The sequence below is a fragment of the Hyla sarda genome, chromosome 9 (genome assembly GCF_029499605.1).
Source record: "Hyla sarda isolate aHylSar1 chromosome 9, aHylSar1.hap1, whole genome shotgun sequence".
Classification (NCBI taxonomy): Eukaryota; Metazoa; Chordata; class Amphibia; order Anura; family Hylidae; genus Hyla; species Hyla sarda.
In genome coordinates this window covers 14,917,764-14,937,323 of record NC_079197.1, presented here as the reverse complement: position 1 = coordinate 14,937,323, position 19,560 = coordinate 14,917,764, and the positions used below count along the sequence as shown (strand labels likewise).

At 46.5% G+C, this 19,560-nt stretch overlaps 1 protein-coding gene across 2 annotated transcripts; it reads right to left on the bottom strand.

Annotated features, from left to right (window-relative positions):
- Window positions 1-6,816: 6,816 nt before the first annotated feature.
- On the bottom strand, window positions 6,817-16,694 carry LOC130290611 (torsin-1A-like). 2 transcript variants are annotated; one of them, XM_056538470.1, is made up of 5 exons: window positions 16,539-16,694; window positions 13,513-13,778; window positions 10,745-10,920; window positions 9,894-10,021; window positions 6,817-7,381 (listed from the first exon to the last, which is right to left on the bottom strand). In XM_056538470.1, exons 1-5 carry the CDS (start codon window positions 16,639-16,641, stop codon window positions 7,137-7,139), a joined length of 918 nt encoding a protein of 305 aa, XP_056394445.1. In that variant the 5' UTR covers window positions 16,642-16,694; the 3' UTR covers window positions 6,817-7,136. The 2 variants fall into 2 exon arrangements, with proteins under 2 accessions (XP_056394445.1, XP_056394444.1); XM_056538469.1 differs by having other exon boundaries at window positions 16,419-16,656.
- Window positions 16,695-19,560: the final 2,866 nt, after the last annotated feature.

Sequence of the window (19,560 nt, the reverse complement as noted above, 5' to 3'; positions counted from 1 at the left end):
AAGTTGGCATCTACACCAGCTTGTTAGTGTAAAAAAATAAAAAATAAATTTACACTAACATGCTGGTGTTGCCCCATACTTTTTATTTTCACAAGCGTTATAAGGAAAAAAAGACCCCCAAAATTTGTAACGCAATTTCTCCTGAGTACAGAAATACCCCATATGTAGGCATAAAGTGCTCTGCGGGCGCACAACAAGGCTCAGGAGTGAGAGCGCACCATGTACATTTGAGGCCTAAATTGGTGATTTGCACAGGGGTGGCCGATTTTACAGCGGTTCTGACATAAACGCAAAAAAATAAATACCCACATGTGACCCCATTTTGGAAACTACACTCCTCATGTAATGTAATAAGGGGTACAGTGAGCATTTACAGGAGCATTACAGGTGTCTGACAGATTTTTGGAACAGTGGTACGTGAAAATAAAAAATAAAATTTTTCATTTGCACAGCCCACTGTTCCAAAGATCTGTCAAACGCCAGTGGGATGTAAATACTCGCTGCACCCCTTATTAAATTCTGTGAGGGGTGTAGTTTCCAAAATAGGGTAACATGTGGGGGGGTCCACTGTTCTGGCACCGGCGCTAGCAGAGCACACGACGTCCACACATGGGGTATTTCCATACTCAGAAGAGATGGGGTTTCAAATTTTGGGGGGCATTTTGTCCTATTACCCCTCGTAAAAATTTAAAATTTGGGGGAAAACTTGCATTTTAGTGAAAAAAATATTATAATTTTCACATCCATCTTTAACGAAAAGTCGTCAAACACCTGTGGGGTGTTAAGGCTCACTGGACCCAATGTTACGTGCCTTGAGGGGTGTAGTTTCCAAAATAGTATGCCATGTGGGTTTTTATTTTTTTTATTTTTGCTGTTCTGGCACCATAGGGGCTTCCGAAATGTGACATGCCCCCAAAAACCATTTCAGAAAAACTCACTCTCCAAAATCCCACTGTCGCTCCTTCTCTTTTGAGCCCTCTACTGCGCCCGCCGAACACTTGACGTACACATATGAGGTATTTTCTTACTCAAGAGAAATTCGGTTACAGATTTTAGGAAGAATTCTCTCCTTTTACCCCTTGTAAAAATTCAATAACTGGGTCTACAAGAACATGCGAGTGTAAAAAATGAAGATTTTGAATTTTCTCCTTTAATTTGCTGCTATTCCTGTGAAACACCTAAAGGGTTAACACACTTAGTGAATGTCATTTTGAATACTTTGTGGGGTGCAGTTTTTATAATGGGGTCATTTGTGGGGCATTTCGAATATAAAAGCCCTTCAAATCCACTTCAAAACAGAACTGCTCCCTGAAAAATTTTGATTTTGAAAATTTTGTGAAAAATTGGAAAACTGCTGCTATATTTGAAGCCCTCTGGTGTCTTCCAAAAGTAAAAACATGTCAACTTTATGATGCAAATATACAGTAGACATATTGCATATGTGAATCAATATATAATTTATTTGGAATATTCATTTTCCTTATAAGCAGAGAGCTTCCAAGTTAAAAAATGCAGAATTTTCAATTTTTTCATCAAATTTTTGAATTTTTCACCAAGAAATGATGCAAGTATCGACAAAATTTTACCACTAACAAAGTAGAATATGTCACGAAAAAACATTCTCTGAATCAGAATGAAAGGTAAAAGCATTCCAGAGTTTATTAATGCTTGAAGTGACAGTGGTCAGATGTGCAAAAAATGGCCGTGCCCTACAGTGAAAATTGGCTGGGTCCTTAAGGGGTTAAAGGGGTACTCTGCCCCTAGACATCTTATCCCCTATCCAAAGGATAGGGGATAAGATGTCTGATCGCGGGGGTCCCTCCACTGGGGACCCCCGTGATCTCGGCTGCGGCACCCCGCCATCATCACTGCACAGCGACTGATGTGACTGATGGGCGATACAGGGGCTGGAGCATTACGACGGCAGCCACGCCACCTCCCATAGACTTTTATTGAGGGGGCGGAGCTGTGACATCACGAGGGGGCAGAGCAGTGACATCACTATGCTCCAGCCCATGTGTCGCCTGTCATCAGTCACAGAGCAAGTTCGGTGTGCAGTGATGATGGCGGGTTGCCGCAGCCGAGGTCACGGGGGGTCCCCAGCGGCAGGACCCCTGCGATCAGATATTTTATCCCCTATCCTTTTGGATAGGTGATAAAATATCTAGAGCCAGAATACCCCTTTAAGAGGTCAAATCAGTGGCCACTGGTGTTATGAATAAAACTGTGTCCCTGTAACTGAATGTGACTCCTACAGTGATTGGCTATGCAGACACTGTTTTCTCCATCCCCGCTACCTTCTCGCTCTCTCACCCCGGGACTGGACATAAGTTTTCTCCATCCCTGCTCTGGGGACGCAGACAGGACACAAGTTGGAAGAGCGCTCCACAACCTTTCTCCCAGCTGCCCGCTAGCTGTGGCATAACTACAGCGCCTAGCATACCCTTACAGTGAGGGCACGCTGGAGGTTGTAGTCTTGCAATAGCGGAGGGGGAACAGAGCGACATGGAGGAGCGGAGCCGCCAGGTGAAGGAGGAAGAGCCAAGTCCCAGGACCGGAGCGCCTGACAGGAGCCATAACTGACAGGAGCGGCGCGCAGGCGCAGATGTTCTACGGGCTCCCGAGCGGCCCACACTGCCCTCTCTGGCCAACTGCGCGGGATACTTTTTCTATTGTCATGAAGCCACGCCCACTATACTTTATATACTTTTACCACGCCCACACGGGTCATGTGATGACTGAGGAATGAAACTCCACTAAGTGTGCGGGGATTTCTGGGGGATTTTATTCATAGAAGATTGTGGATCAGTATCGTCACTTTTATATGTGTCCTCTAAATATAAATGTATATCCACTAGGGGGGTGCATAGAAGTATTGGGACTCCCATAGCACAAGGGTCTCCAAACTGTGGATCCCCATATGTTGCAGAATTGCAATCTCCCAGGTGTGGTTTTGCAGTATTTGATTCCAACCCCTCCGCTATGTAGTTTACCCCATGTAGGTAGATTGCCCCTCTCCACATGCACCATATGTAGGACCCCACTGTTGGTAGTTTGTTCCTTGGATGTAGGATCCCCGTGTGTATGGTTTGCCCTGCACCCCCATATAGGGTAGACTCCCCCTGTACATAGTTTCCTCCCTCCATAGGTAGGTAGGATTCTCTCAGTAAGAAATTCCTTTCTCTGTGAAAATGTGTTCAGATGTTAGCTGGGAGTCAATATGGAAATGTAAAATGCTTTACCTACATATAAAGACATACATTGCTGCTTCTTGGAGACCATCAGTACTGACAGATCGTACTATGAGGAGTCTGCAATTCTATTTAAAGCGTACTTGTCAGATTCCCTCCCCCCCCCCCCAAAATAAAAACCTTACATGTTGCTCAGTACCTCCACCTGATTATGTACATTTTTATGTGTGTATGACCTATATTTCTCTCAGAATTACCTTTATTTACTTGCCATCATTGCTCAGTGAGGTTTCTGTCCATGCAGAGGCAGGGGGCGTGTCCCTCTCTTCTCCTAACTGATGACTCCTCCCCTCCCTCACTCTGCTCTAACTCACAGAGGGCTCTGGACCTGTAGTGGTCTCTAAACTGTGGCCATCCATATTTAGCAAAACTACAACTCCCAGCATGCCCAGACAATGACCAATGGTCTCCAAACTGAAGTCCTCCAGATGTTGTAAAACTACAGCCAATGGCTGTCCTGGCATGCTTGGAGTTGTAGTTTTGCAACATCTGGAGAACCACACTTTAGAGACCACTGGTCTGCTGCCTTCCCCTACCCTTTTATGGGGTGCAGTTTTTTTTTATTTTTTTTTTGTTCTGTTTCTTTGCACTTTTTTGATAGCGGCTAAAAAAAACTTTTGCACCCCAATTCATTTTTGTGCACATGGCAGAATTTTCACTATAGATGTTTTTTTGCGGTGGAAATCCCTATTCCGGAGTCCGCAGTAACCATAGACGTGTCTATTCTTTCTGCGGAGTCCACACATAAATGCATTGCCATCTATAAGACAGCGCACTTGCGAGCACTCAGAGCGCCGGCATGTTCTGCCAGTGCTCCGCTGTCGGTGGCATGTCCGCACTGAAATGTCTGAACATAGACTCAGCTGCCCGTATGCAAATCACTAATTTAGGCTCCAAATGTGCATGGTGCTCTCTCACTCCGGAGCCCTGTCGTATTTCAAGGCAACAATTTAGGGCCACATATGGGGTATTTGTGTAGTAGGAAGAAATTGTGTTATACATTTTTGTCGGCCTTTTTATCCTTCTACCACTTCTGAAAATGAAAAAAATTAGGGCATTTTTTGCAGTCACAAAAGCCTGCAAATATTAGGTAAATATATTGCTGTACCCACCACCTGTACCCACCACCAAAATTTCATGACTGTTGCGCTTTAAAGGGGTACTCCGGCGCTAAGACATCTTGGATAGGGGATAAGATTCCTGATCGCGGGGGGGGGGGTCCCGCATGATCTTGACTGTAGCACCGCGTTACGATCAGTCCCCGGAGCACGTTCGCTCTGGGTCGGATTACTGGCGATCACGGGGCCGGAGCATTTTGACGTCACGCTCTGCCCCATCAATGCAAGCCTATGGGAGGGGGTGTGACAGCTGTGACATCACACGGGCAGGGCCGTGACATCACAATGCTCCGGCCCCGTGATCGCCAGTAATCAGACCAGGAGCGAACATGCTCCGGGGACTGATTGTAATGGGGTGCTGCGTGCAAGATCACGGGGGTCCCCAGCGGCGGAGCCCCCGCGATCAGGAATCTTATCCCCTATCCTTTGGATAGGGGACAAGATGTCTTAGCACCGGAGTACCCCTTTAAAGTAAAACGGACATGTTTTCTTTACTCGGCGGGTCAATACGATTGAAGCTATACCCATGTTTACATGCTTTTTTTTTTTATTGTACTACTTTAAAAAAAAAAAAGAAAAAAGTCAAGCCTTTCACTGTCCAGGCATGCTGGGAGTTGTAGTTTTACAACAGCTGGAGGCACCCTAGTTGGGAAACACTGCCCGATAGTAATACCCATCTGCACGATGCCCTCCATATAGATTATACATTAACTCCGAGCAATACCGTATACTGCGACACTGAACTTTCATCCAGCACGTCCGAGCATCCTGTAATACAATACAATCCCCATCCTGTTGATCTCCGGCTGCTGCAGAACTACAACACCCAGCAAGCCCTGACAGCCAGAAACATGATGGAAGTTGTAGTTGTGAAACATCCGTAGAGTCGTATATTAGAGATCAGTGAAATACGAGAATTTCCCAACATTTATTATACCGTCTGATATAGTCACATGGGGCTCGTTTTAATTTTTTTATTTATTTAAATTTTTTTTTACAACACACAGTACAAAAAGGCTGGAAATGTAAACATGTGAAATCATAATAAAAAAATGATATCAATCTATACCCAGAAATTTAAGTGCTGATCGTATAGTCAGAATGTGAATATATTGCAAACTTATATTAGGATTCTTTTATTTCTTACTCTTTTTTTTATTTTTACTTTTTGCTGTCAATCACAACGTACATTGCTGCTTCTTGGAGACCATGGGGGAGATTTATCAAAACCTGTGCAGAGGAAAAGTTGCTGAGTTGCCCATAGCAACCAATCAGATTGCTTCTTTCATTTTTAACAAGGCCTCTGCAAAATGAAAGCAGCGATCTGATTGGTTGCTATGGGCAACTCAGCAACTTTTCCTCTGCACAGGTTTTGATAAATCTCCCCCCCCCATCAGTACTGACAGATCCTACTATGAGGAGGGTGCAATTCAATTTAACCCCTTCCTGACAGGTGGTAAGGTGCTTATTTTTTATTTTATTCCTGCCTTAGTTTTCGGTCTACATAGCTGTTTTTTTCCTCAGGACCACATGATGTATTGTAAAACCTTAAATAGGAATAGAAAAATATGCAATATCCTTTTGTTTACTATGTAAAGTCTATTTACACGTATATATTATCCTGCACAGTTTTGATGCTGTGTTCAGAGATTTAGTTTACATTAAAGGGGCACTCCGCTGCTCAGCGTTTGGAACAAACTGTTCCGAATGCTGGAGCCGGCAGCTCGTGACATCATAGCCCCGCCCCCTCATGACATCACTTAAAACCCGCCCCCTCAATGCAAGTCTAGTGGAGCCGGGCTGCAGTATGAACTTGGCCTTACTCCGACCGGCTACTATGACCTGCTGGTGGTGCCGCAGGCGAATTTCACAGGTTTCTCCACAGATTACAACTTGGGTATGGGGGGGGAGATGATCTCAATAAAGGGACAATTTGTGATCACTCTGTCCCCAATATGATGCCAAAACATTCCGATACCTGTGTAATACCTCATACAGACAATACTAGCCCTTTAAAGGGGTACTCCGGCGCTAAGACATCTTATCCCCTATCCAAAGGGTAGGGGATAAGATGCCTGATCACGGGGGTACCGCCGCTGGGACCCCCGTGATCTTCCACGTCGCACCCCATTAGAATCAGCCCCCGGAGTGTGCTCGCTCCGGGTCTGATTACTGCCTATCACAGGGACGGAGCATAGTGACGTCACGGCTCCGCCCCCTCAATGCAAGCCTATGGAGGGGACGTGACAGATGTCACGCCCCCTCCATAGGCTTGCATTGAGGGGGCATAGCATGACGTCACACGGGGCGGAGCCGTGATCGCCAGTAATCAGACCCGGAGCAAGCACCCTTCAGGGGCTGATTCTAACGGGGTGCGGCGTGGAAGATTACAGGGGGTCCCCAGCGGCGGGACCCCCGCGATCAGGCATCTTATCCCCTATCCTTTGGATAGGGGATAAGATGTCTTAGCGCCGGAGTACCCCTTTAAGTAATCAATATACTTATCCTGTGGCTGTGCGGGCATGCTGAGAGTTGTAGTTTTTCACATAGAAATCGATTCATCATTACTTGTATATTCACATCATTATCAATAGGGATCATCTTACTTGTTCTGCACCTAAAATGTCCGTCCATGTGGGGTGAACAATAAGGGACTCAGTAAATGTATGCAACAAGTTCATTAAAAAGTCCTTAGAAAATGTCATCTCTTTATTGGCCAATGAGCAGGCGAGGAATGAAGGCCGCATGGTGGAGGAATACGGATCCGTCATAGTAAGACATCCACCTTGGTGGACACAGTTTTGCAGCCCTTAACAGAATAGATTTTTTCCCCAGGGGGGTAATAGGTCATGTCTTTGGCAATCATGGCTACCGTCTCCTCATCTGTCGCCATGCCGCGACGCGCAAGCTCCGCCTTCACACACATCTTTACGTGCTGAAACTCCATAGGGAAGAACGGGACAAATAGGTCAATGAGGTGCTTTTCGATTAGGCTGGCGTGCCAATATCCACCTGAAGCAGAAGATGGAGGACGGAGAGAAGGGAAGAGTTAATGACATTCTAATTAAAAAAAAAGAAGAAGAAAGGCAGGAGGTCCAGCACTTCGATAACAAGCAGCTTTATTGAAGATTCGACACACAGTAAAAGCGGTAGTCAGACGCGTTTCGAGTGTATGCGCTCTTCCTCAGTGACCGAGGAAGAGCGCATGCGCTCGAAACGCGTCTGCTGCTTTTACTGTGTGTCAAATCTTCAATAAAGCTGCTTGTTATCGAAGTGCTGGACCTCCTGCCTTTCTTCTTTCTGTTTGGTGCCCAGCCGGGCACCGGTCCTTACACCGGATCAGGACTTTCTTCTTTAACCCCTTACGGACGCAGCTCCTTTTCACCTTAAGGACGCAGCCCTTTTTTGCAATTCTGACCACTGCCACTTTATGCATTAATAACTCTAAGATGCTTTTACCAATTATTCCGATTCGGAGATTGTTTTTTCGTGACATATTGTACTTTATTTTGGTGGTAAATTTTCGTCGTTACTTGCATCCTTTCTTGGTGAAAAATCCCCAAATTTCATGAAAATTTAGAAAATTTTGCATTTTTCTAACTTTTAAACTCTCTGCTTGTAAGGAAAATGGATATTCCAAATAAATGTTATATTGATTCACAAATACAATATGTCCACTTTATGTTGGCATCATAAAATGGGCATATTTTTACTTTTTGAAAACTTTAGAGGGTTTCAAAGTATAGTAGCAATTTTCAAAATTTTCATGAAAATTGCTAAATCTGATGGGACAGATGTTACAGAACTACAACTCCCAGCATGCCTGGGCAGTCTAGGCATGCTGAGAGTTGTAGTTTTGCAGCATCTGGAGGGCTACCGTTTGGGCACCACTGTAATAGTGGTCTCTAAACTGTGACCCTCCAGATATTGCAAAACTACAACTCCCAGCATGCCCAGACAGCCTTTGGCTGTCTGGACATGCTGAGAGTTGCAGTTTGGCAATCACTAGGAGGGCAGCAGTAAATATCGCTTTACTGCCACCTCCCTTGATGCTCCACGCTGTCGCCTCCCTACCTGCGCCGCTGATGTCACCGATGATCGGCGGTCCCCACGGCATCTTCTTTGCAGGTACCGGCCGCCATCTTCTCCCCCCCGTTCTTCCAGACATCCAGAGGTGGGCAGAGCCGGGGTGGGGAGGGGTTAGAGGGGGGGGGTCCATGGCAACCCCCCGTCGACTGCCATTGGTCAGTACTCAGTGCTGACTAATGGCAGGGGATAGGAGGAGGCTGCAGCACTGCAACCTCGTTCCTATCCCTATTTTCTGGGCGATCGATTCACCAGAGAATTTTTCTTTGGCCACAGGATAGGGGATAAGTGTCAGATCAAAGGGGTCTGATTGCTGGAAACACCCCCCCCCCCCCCCCCTCCCTCCCCACGATCTTGAGAAAAGGGCCCGCAGTCTTTATCTTGAATGGAGTGGCGAGTCACACGTGCTACTGCTGCTCCATTTGTTCTCTATGCAAGTTGCTGAAGCGCTGGACTCTACTCCAACAGCTTCATAGACAACAAATGTAGCAGCGGCACTCATGAGGGACTTGTCACTTGATTAAATATAAAAACTTTAGGCCAGTGGTCTCTAGGCCGTTGGCTGTCCGGGCATGCTGGGAGTTGTAGTTTTGCAACATCTGGAGGTCCGCGGGTTGGAGACCACTGGCCTAGGCCCTGTTCTCGAGATCAAGGTTGGACTCTGCAAACTGACACTTATGGACTTATGGATGTAATTCGGGAATATCCCTTGTAGGATACGTCTAGAGGTGGGAAGAGTCCATCTGAAAAAGGACAATTGGAGCCACCGTTCTGTATATCAGCCAAGAGTGCTGAGGCCACTCCCAGTAATCATGATTGGCCGATCTCAGGTGACTGACAGACTCTAGGTAACCAAGCTCCTCCCACACGTCCTTTCCTGCTGGTTGTCAGACCTAATGCCATTTAGAAAGAACTTTTGGCGCTCCTCATTGCCATCTGTGTCTCATTTAAAGAGTTAAAGGGATTATCCAGGAAAAAAAAAAAACATACATACATAATATATACACACACATTATATATATATATATATATATATATATATATATATATAGGCAAGTTAAACAGATTTTAAATTACTTCTATTAAGAAATCTTAATCCTTTCAGTACTTATGAGCTTCTGAAGTTAAGGTTGTTCTTTGCCGTCTAAGTGCTCTCTGGTGACACGTGTCTCGGGAACTGCACAGAGTAGAAGAGGTTTGCTATGGGCATTTGCTTCTAAACTGGGCGTTTCCCGAGACACGTGTCATCAGAGAGCACTTAGACAGCAAAGAACAACCTTAACTTCAGAAGCTCATAAGTACTGAAAGGATTAAGATTTTTTAATAGAAGTAATTTACAAATCTGTTTAACTTTCTGGAGCCGGCTGATATATAGAAAAAAACGTTTTTTTCCTGGATAACCCCTTTAAAGGGGGTGAAGTTTCTGGGTCATACTCACTGTCTTTTTTGTTGAATGCAGCCAGATATACATCTCTTTCCACATCGGATAATTTTATTTCCTCTCTGTTCCTTCCAGCCCTCCAGAATTTTAGAGATAATTCAGTGATCTTCTCTCCTCCTGCATTACTGAGATAGAAAATCCCAAATTATTGGCTATTGCAGTAATTCTGATAACCCGGCACTGAACTGCAGAACACGTCATAGTACGTGTAGTGCCGGTGTACGAGCAATATTGGTCATATGGTAGATTATTTATATCGGGCAACTCCTTTTCAGCGGTGGTGACTGGGCTTCAGGCGGTTATCATTCCTACTCTGGCGTGATCGATAGCCGGGGCAACGCCATCTTCAGTACCCAGGCTATCAATCATGCCAGAGTGGGAATGATTACAACCCAGTGCTCCATGACTACATGATGTCACATGACCTGATGACTACTTGTGGCCGATTACCATACGGCACAGGACGTTTTCAAACTTAACCTCTTAAGGACCAAGGACGTACCGGTACGTCCTGAGTCCTTTCCCTTTCTATAACGCGGGTCGGGCCCGGCCTCTAACAACCCGTGGCTAATAGCGCACAGCACTGATCGCGGCGAACGAACCTCGCGGCTCGGTGGTTGCTGACTTTATCCTGCATAAATTAGTTCAGCTTTCAGGTGCTCCGATGCCACCGGAGCACCTGAAAGCTGAACTAATTTATGCAGGCTAAAGTCAGCAACCGCCGAGCTGCGAGGTTCGTGACGAGTCGAATCACTAACTTCGCTCATCTCTACTTCTCCCCTATCCTGTGGATGGGGAATAAGATGCCCATTTAAGCAAGGGCAGGATACAGATGAACACTGGCTTACCTGAGAAAAATGAAGATGGCCTTCCTGTACGATATGCCATCAAGGTTGTCGTAGTAATCGAGGAAAGGCTTGATGGCGTCGATGAGCCCGGGGTGCATCTTATCGATCTCATCGAATATAAAGATCGATCGCTCGCAGTCTATCACTGCGTTTTTTACCAATGTCTGTAGCTGGTCCTGTTGGTAGAAGACGTGGACAGTATATCAGTAAAAGTCAGAACAGAGGGTTTGTTTAAAGGGGTTCTCCACTGCCCTGCATTCCGGAGCTCCGCTCGCAACGTCCGGAAGTTTATTACTCCGAACGCTATGTGCGGGCTTCCATGTTCGAGGCCGCCCCCTCGTGACGTCACACCCACCCCCTCAACAAAAGTCTATGGGAAGGGGCGTGACATCAGTCGCGCCCCCTTCCCATACTTTCGTTGATGGGCTGGGCGTGACGTCACGAGGGGGCGGCCTCGAACACGGAAGCCCGCACACAGCATTCGGAGTAATAAACTTCTGGACGCTGCGAGCGGAGCTCCGGAAGGCAGGGCAGCGGAGAACCCCTTTAAAAAAAATAATCCCCTAATGTTTATATAGTAACATAGGGCTGGGCGGTATGACCAAATGTGTGTATCGCTGTATTTTTTGGCGGTATTGTAACTTTTGGCGGTTCCACGGTATATAATGGTATTTCCTCTTTCTCCCCTCCCCCCTCCAAATTAATTATCAGCCCATCGCTGCCCCCATCGGGGTAAACACTCACATGTCACCCGCAAGCGCTGCCCTCCTTGTCCTCCCGTTAGTTGCGGCCGCCGGCGCTGGCACTCTATACTGCGCGGTGTATCCCTATGCCCGGGCTGCAAAAAGGTAAACAAAATAAACTAACGCACCTACGTCGGCCTTACGCTGGGGACGGGAACGTCGGAGAGCCGTCAGCCTATCACCGGCCGCAATGATGTCCCGCCCCGGCCGCTGATAGGCTGAGCCCACTGTCATGTATGGAGCTCTGGCCGGCTTCTAACATGACAGTGGGCTCAGCCTATCACCGGCCGAGGTGGAACATCGCTGCGGCCGGTGATAGGCTGACGGCTGTCCGACGTTCCTGTCCCCAAGAAGCAGGAGAGGCCGGTACCGGACCAACGGGAGGTGAGTTAAAGTTTATTTTGTTTATTTTTTGCAGCCCGGGCATAGGGATACCGCACAGTATAGAGCAGTGGTCTTCAACCTGCCGACCTCCGGATGTTGGAAAACTACAACTCCCAGCATGCCCGGACAGCCGTTGGCTGTCCGGGCATGCTGGGAGTTGTAGTTTTGCAACATCTGGAGGTCCGCAGGTTAAAGACCACTGGTATAGAGTGTCGGCGCCGGCGGCTGCAACAAACAGGAGGAAGAGGAGGGCAGCGCATGCAGGTGACATGTGAGTATTTACCCCGATGAGGACAGCGCTGGGCTGATAATTAATTGGGGGGGGGGCAGAACAGCGCTGGCGGGTTACATACTATTAGTTCCCCGATGTGGGGACAGCGCAACGCTGGGCTGATTCATTCATTCATTCATTCCCGAGGGGGAGGGGCCAAACCGGTATTGCGGTATGGGTTAAAATTCATATCGTGCAGCACAAAAATTTCGGTATTCGGTATGAACCGGTATAACGCCCAGCCCTATAGTAACATTTTATGCTTATATAGTAACACTTTATTCTTATATAGCAACACTTTATTCTTATATAGCAACACTTTATTCTTATATAGCAACACTTTATTCTTATATAGCAACACTTTATGCTTATATAGCAACACTTTATGCTTATATAGCAACACTTTATGATTATATAGTAACATTTTATGCTTATATAGTAACACTTTATGCTTATATAGCAACACTTTATGCTTATATAGCAACACTTTATGCTTATATAGCAACACTTTATGCTTATATAGTAACACTTTATGCTTATATAGCAACACTTTATGCTTATATAGTAACACTTTATTCTTATATAGTAACACTTTATGCTTATATAGTAACACTTTATGCTTATATAGTAACACTTTATGCTTATATAGTAACACTTTATGCTTATATAGTAACACTTTATGCTTATATAGCAACACTTTATGCTTATATAGTAACACTTTATTCTTATATAGTAACACTTTATGCTTATATAGTAACACTTTATGCTTATATAGTAACACTTTATGCTTATATAGTAACACTTTATGCTTATATAGTAACACTTTATGCTTATATAGCAACACTTTATGCTTATATAGCAACACTTTATGCTTATATAGCAACACTTTATGCTTATATAGCAACACTTTATGATTATATAGTAACATTTTATGCTTATATAGTAACACTTTATGCTTATATAGTAACACTTTATGCTTATATAGTAACACTTTATTCTTATATAGCAACACTTTATGCTTATATAGCAACACTTTATGCTTATATAGCAACACTTTATGATTATATAGCAACACTTTATTCTTATATAGTAACACTTTATTCTTATATAGCAACACTTTATTCTTATATAGTAACACTTTATGCTTATATAGTAACACTTTATGCTTATATAGTAACACTTCAGAGCAGTGTCTCCAGGGTTATAAAGTAATCCTGAGCAGTCAAAGAGCAGGTGTGCAGGACCAGACTACAGAGGGATTGGTTTGTAGTCTGTAACCATGGAGACATGCCAGTATATATATATATATATATATATATATATATATATATATATATAACCTCAGGATCCCGCTGGATTCCCTCCTGTACCTTGTAGGTCTGGATTTGATTGGCGTGTGGAAAGTGAAGAGTGGCCACGATGGTATGCACACACTTCTTCCTCATATGTTCCGAGTAAATGTGGTTGACCAGGATCTGGCTGACGTAGTTCTTGCCTGTTCCGGTCCAGCCATGTAAGGACAGCGCCAGAGGCTTCTTGGGGTTCTCGTTGCTCAGGTAGCGAGGCACCACCTTCAGGATCACCTGCTTGGCCAGATGCTGCCCGAAGATATGGTCATCGAAGTCCAACTGTAGGGCTGGAAGATGGAAGACGATAGTCACCCTCTACAGGTGGAGAACCTGTTGCAAAACTACAACTCCCAGCAACTACTGCAGCTGCCGCAGGTTGCAGATCACCCAACAGAAATGACACCACAACTCCCAGCAGTGATCTGCAAATCTGAGGCAGCTGTAGAAGGACAAATCAAAGCAGTGATCGGCAGCTATAGAACCACAACCCCCAGCAGTAGTCTGTACCCTGCGGAGGCTGTGGAACCACACCCCCCAGCAGTAGTCTGTACCCTGCGGAGGCTGTGGAACCACACCCCCCAGCAGTAGTCTGTACCCTGCGGAAGCTGTGGAACCACACCCCCCCAGCAGTAGTCTGTACCCTGCGGAAGATGTGGAACCACACCCCCCAGCAGTAGTCTGTACCCTGCGGAAGCTGTGGAACCACACACCCCCAGCAGTAGTCTGTACCCTGCGGAAGATGTGGAACCACACCCCCCAGCAGTAGTCTGTACCCTGCGGAAGCTGTGGAACCACACACCCCAGCAGTAGTCTGTACCCTGCGGAAGCTGTGGAACCACACCCCCCCCCCAGCAGTAGTCTGTACCCTGCGGAAGCTGTGGAACCACACCCCCCCCCAGCAGTAGTCTGTACCCTGCGGAAGCTGTGAAACCACACCCCCCCCCCCCCCCCAGCAGTAGTCTGTACCCTGCGGAAGCTGTGGAACCACCCCCCCAGCAGTAGTCTGTACCCTGCGGAAGCTGTGGAACCACCCCCCCCCCAGCAGTAGTCTGTACCCTGCGGAAGCTGTGGAACCACCCCCCCCCCCCAGCAGTAGTCTGTACCCTGCGGAAGCTGTGGAACCACCCCCCCCCCAGCAGTAGTCTGTACCCTGCAGAAGCTGTGGAACTACACACCCCCAGCAGTAGTCTGTACCCTGCGGAAGCTGTGGAACCACACCCCCCAGCAGTAGTCTGTACCCTGCGGAAGCTGTGGAACCACACCCCCCCCCCCCCCCCCAGCAGTAGTCTGTACCCTGCAGAAGCTGTGGAACCACACACCCCCAGCAGTAGTCTGTACCCTGCGGAAGCTGTGGAACCACCCCCCCCCCCCCCCAGCAGTAGTCTGTACCCTGCGGAAGCTGTGGGACCACACCCCCCCAGCAGAAGTCTGTACCCTGCGGAAGCTGTGGAACCACACACCCCCAGCAGTAGTCTGTACCCTGCGGTAGCTGTGGAACCACACACCCCCAGCAGTAGTCTGTACCCTGCAGAAGCTGTGGAACCACACCCCCCAGCAGTAGTCTGTACCCTGTGGAACCCCGCAACCCCAGCAGTAGTCTGTACCCTGCGGAGGCTGTGGAACCACCCCCCCAGCAGTAGTCTGTACCCTGCGGAGGCTGTGGAACCACCCCACCAGCAGTAGTCTGTAGCCTGCGGAGGCTGTGGAACCACCCCCCCAGCAGTAGTCTGTACCCTGCGGAGGCTGTGGAACCACACACCCCAGCAGTAGTCTGTATCCTGCGGAAGCTGTGGAACCACACCCCCCAGCAGTAGTCTGTACCCTGCGGAAGCTATGGAACCACACAGCCCCGTAGTAGTCTGTACCCTGCGGAAGCTGTGGAACCACCCCCCCCAGCAGTAGTCTGTATCCTGCGGAAGCTATGGAACCACACACCCCCGTAGTAGTCTGTACCCTGCGGAAGCTGTGGAACCACACCCCCCAGCAGTAGTCTGTATCCTGCGGAAGCTGTGGAACCCCCCCCCCTCCCCCCAGCAGTAGTCTGTACCCTGCGGAAGCTATGGAACCACACCCCCCAGTAGTAGTCTGTACCCTGCGGAAGCTGTGGAACCACACCCCCCAGCAGTAGTCTGTACCCTGCGGAAGCTGTGGAACCACACCCCCCCAGCAGTAGTCTGTACCCTGCGGAAGCTGTGGAACCACAACCCCCAGCAGTAGTCTGTACCCTGCGGAAGCTGTGGAACCACAACCCCCAGCAGTAGTCTGTACCCTGCGGAAGCTGTGGAACCACAACCCCCAGCAGTAGTCTGTACCCTGCGGAAGCTGTGGAACCACAACCCCCAGCAGTAGTCTGTACCCTGCGGAAGCTGTGGAACCACAACCCCCAGCAGTAGTCTGTACCATGCGGAAGCTGTGGAACCACAACCCCCAGCAGTAGTCTGTACCCTGCGGAAGCTGTGGAACCACAACCCCCAGCAGTAGTCTGTACCCTGCGGAAGCTGTGGAACCATAACCCCCAGCAGTAGTCTGTACCCTGCGGAAGCTGTGGAACCACAACCCCCAGCAGTAGTCTGCAACCCTTTAGATTGACCTGCAATCTAAAGCAGCTGTAAAAACACAATTCAAAGCAGTGAACTGTAGCACATGGAATATTGAACTACAATTTCCAGGAATGATCTGAAACCTGCCACAGCTGTACAACTACAACTCCCAGCAGTGACCCGCTGCAGGTGGCTCTCCAGCTGTTGCCAGACTACAACTTCCAGCATGCCCTGACAGTTGAGGCTATAAGGATATACTGGGAGTTATAGTGTTGTAACAGGTGTGAGCACAGGTTGGGAAGCAGTGGCATACCGCCATATTTCCCAGCTGTCAGGGTATGCTGGGAGTTGTAGTTCTGCGGTTTTAATCCTCCAGGTCTCCATTACCGGTGACATTGACCGCTCCCTCCATCCGGCTGCCGCCCCACAGGTAGTTGTGTAATCCATAGTAAGAGATGATCCCGGTGATCACCGACACCGTCCCCACCGTGATAGAGATGGGCTCACCGCGGGAGATCACCGGGAGAAGTAACCACAGCGCCGCCGCTCCCAGCAGCTTCATAGCACGGACATAGCACCGGTAAGGGCGGGCGCTCTGCGCTGACGTCATTTCCGGTGAGCGGGAGCGGCCATTTCTTCTGAGGGCAACAGGCGATGATATGGGAACATTTACTTCAAAAATATTAAGGGCTCTAACTAAACTGGGGCAAATCTGGAGCATTGCCATAGCAACCAGTCACACTGCTCCTTATAAAATACACTGAAAGCAAATTGGTTGCCATAGGCAACTGCACTCATTTCCTTTTGCACTTACTGAATTCAATGGCGGCCATTTTGGCTACCTCACAGTGTGAAGTTTGGCTTAACCCCGGACCAGGCCAATTTTTTTTTTTGCGTTTTCGTTTTTTCCTCCTCGCCTTCTAAAATCCATAACTCTTTTATATTTCCATCTACAGACCCATATAAGGGCTTGTTTTTTGCGGGACCAATTGTACTTTGTAATGAAACCTCTCATTTTACCATAAAATGTACGGCGAACCCAAAAAATCTTTTTAAAGGAGATGTCTGGCGCAGACTTTTTCTATTCCGTCCTACCCGGGTTGCAAAAAAAGACAAAATAAACTCTCACTTACCTCCATATGTTGCCCCGTAGCTCCGCAACAGCTGATCAGTCGGCCGGGCTGTCTGCTTCCTACCTCCTTTAGCCCGGTACGTCACACGGCGCTTCAGCCTATCACCGGCCGCAGCGATGTCCCGCCTCGGCCGGTGATAGGCTGAAGCACCATGTGACGTACCGGGCTAAAGGAAGTAAACAGCCTGGCCGACCGATCAGCTGTTGCGGAGCTACGGGGCAACATATGGAGGTAAGTGAGAGTTTGTTTTGTCTGTTTTTGCTGCCCGGGCAGGACGGAATAGAAAACGTCTGCGCCAGACATCTCCTTTAAGGAGGAAATTTACATGAAAACCACAATTTTGCACATTTTGGAGGGTTTCGTTTTCACACTATACACTTTATGGTAAAAATGACAAGTGTTCTTTATTCTGTGGGTCAATTTGATTAAAATGATACCCATGGCTAGATACTTTTATATTTTTGTACCGCTTAAAAAAAAATCTAAAACTATTTTGTACAAAACCAGTAATCTAAAATTGCCCTATTTTGACCACCTATAACTTTTTCATTTTTCCGTATATAGGGCGGTGTTAGGTTCGACCCCAAAAGGTCGAGACGTCATCTGTCAGCGGATTCCCAATAGTGCGTGGAAAGCCTGTAAGGGGCTGCAGTCACCCAACTTTCCTTCCAACGCTTCCTGCCATTCAAATCAAGACACAGACACAAGAGCTGTCTCTGTGAGCTGAGGGCAGAACTGGTCTGGCCCTTTTCTTAAGGGTATTTTATATAGCTGATTTTCAAATAAGGCATGCGCAGTAAAATTTACATTGTACAAACATAGGAAATCATAAATCTTTTGCATAGTAAGAAGAAAGTTGGAAACAAAGATATATTGCTTAAGCTGAAATATAATGAACCATTGTTTCAAGAACACATCTGGGGTAGAAAAAGATAAGAGTGTCTGCATTCTTGAAGATATGGTACCCATCGTCTCTAGTTCATAAGTTCAGGAGTTAGTTATGCAGAAAAAACAAGAATGCAGTCACTTAGACCAAGAATAATGAAGTCTTAATATAAAATGGATTCTTCTTAACACAAAATGGATTCTCCTCTACCCAATTCCATCAGGCAGTATGAGGGCTCATTTTTTGCGCCGTCATCTGTACTTTTTATCAATACCACATTTGCATATATAAAACTTTTAGATCATTTTTTATTAAAAAAATTTGGAATAAAATTGACAAAAAAACTGCATTTTTTTATTTTTTTTTATTTTTTACGATTACGCCCTTCACCATACGGGATCATTAACATTATATTTTGATAGTTCTGACATTTACACACGTGGTGATACCAAATATGTTTGTAAAAAAAATGTTTGCTTTTTGGGGGTAAAATGGGAAAAACTGACAATTTCTATTGGGGGAGGGGATTTTCACTTTTTTTTACTTTTTATTTTTACATTTTTCAACTTTTTTTTTTACAATTTTTATGTCCCCATAGGGATAGATCGATAGATATGAGATAGATAGATATGAGATAGATATGAGATAGATAGATAGATAGATATGAGATAGATGGATAGATCGATAAATATGAGATAGATCGATAGATATGAGATAGATAGATATGAGATAGATATGAGATAGATAGATAGATAGATATGAGATAGATGGATAGATCGATAAATATGAGATAGATCGATAGATATGAGATAGATACATATGAGATAGATATGAGATAGATAAATATGAGATAGATATGAGATAGATAGATATGAGATAGATATGAAATAGATAGATACAGGCCCATCTTTAACATGGGGCAAAATGGGCAACTGCCCAGGGCCCTGTCATTCCTGGGGGCCCAAGGCAGCTAGCCCTTTAGCCCCACGCTAAAGCAGCTTGCCGCCGCTGCCGGTCCAGGCAGGGCCGGCCCTACTGCTGGGCTGCGGTTCACTATTATAAAGTGGTGCCACAGCCTTTAAAACATTGAGCCTGCGGCCGGGACTGATGGGGGTGAAAGGATCTGCTACTCCTCACTATATGCCCCTGGCATAAGTGCCCTGGTTCCACCTTGGTTTGCGTAACCTTCCCTGGTGCCAGGAGAGGGTCTCCCTCATGGGAAAAGATGACAGACACGTAGGTATGAGGAAAACACTCTGTCTTTATTACTACTAAGCATTGGTATATTAAAGCAAAGGGTGTATCTGCCAATTTGGGGAGTTGACGCAAGTAAATGGTTGATACAATAGTTTTAGCCAAGAGCAGAAGGTTTCAATTCTTTAGCAAGCGAAGTCAGCTACGGGAAAAATAAACTTTTCAAGAACATAACCTTGAGAAAGACTGAGAACTTAGAAAAAGAAATAAGAAAGAAAAATAAAATAATAATAAAGGAGAACTCTAGCTTCAGCCT

Coding starts and splice junctions, on each gene's coding strand:
- LOC130290611 (XM_056538469.1), bottom strand. CDS start 16,641: ATGACGTCAGCGCAGAGCGCCCGCCCTTACCGGTGCTATGTCCGTGCT. Junction 10,921..13,512: donor ATCAAATCCAGACCTACAAG/GTACAGGAGGGA, acceptor TTCTACCAACAG/GACCAGCTACAGACATTGGT. Junction 7,382..9,893: donor TGCATTCAACAAAAAAGACA/GTGAGTATGACC, acceptor CTTCTGCTTCAG/GTGGATATTGGCACGCCAGC.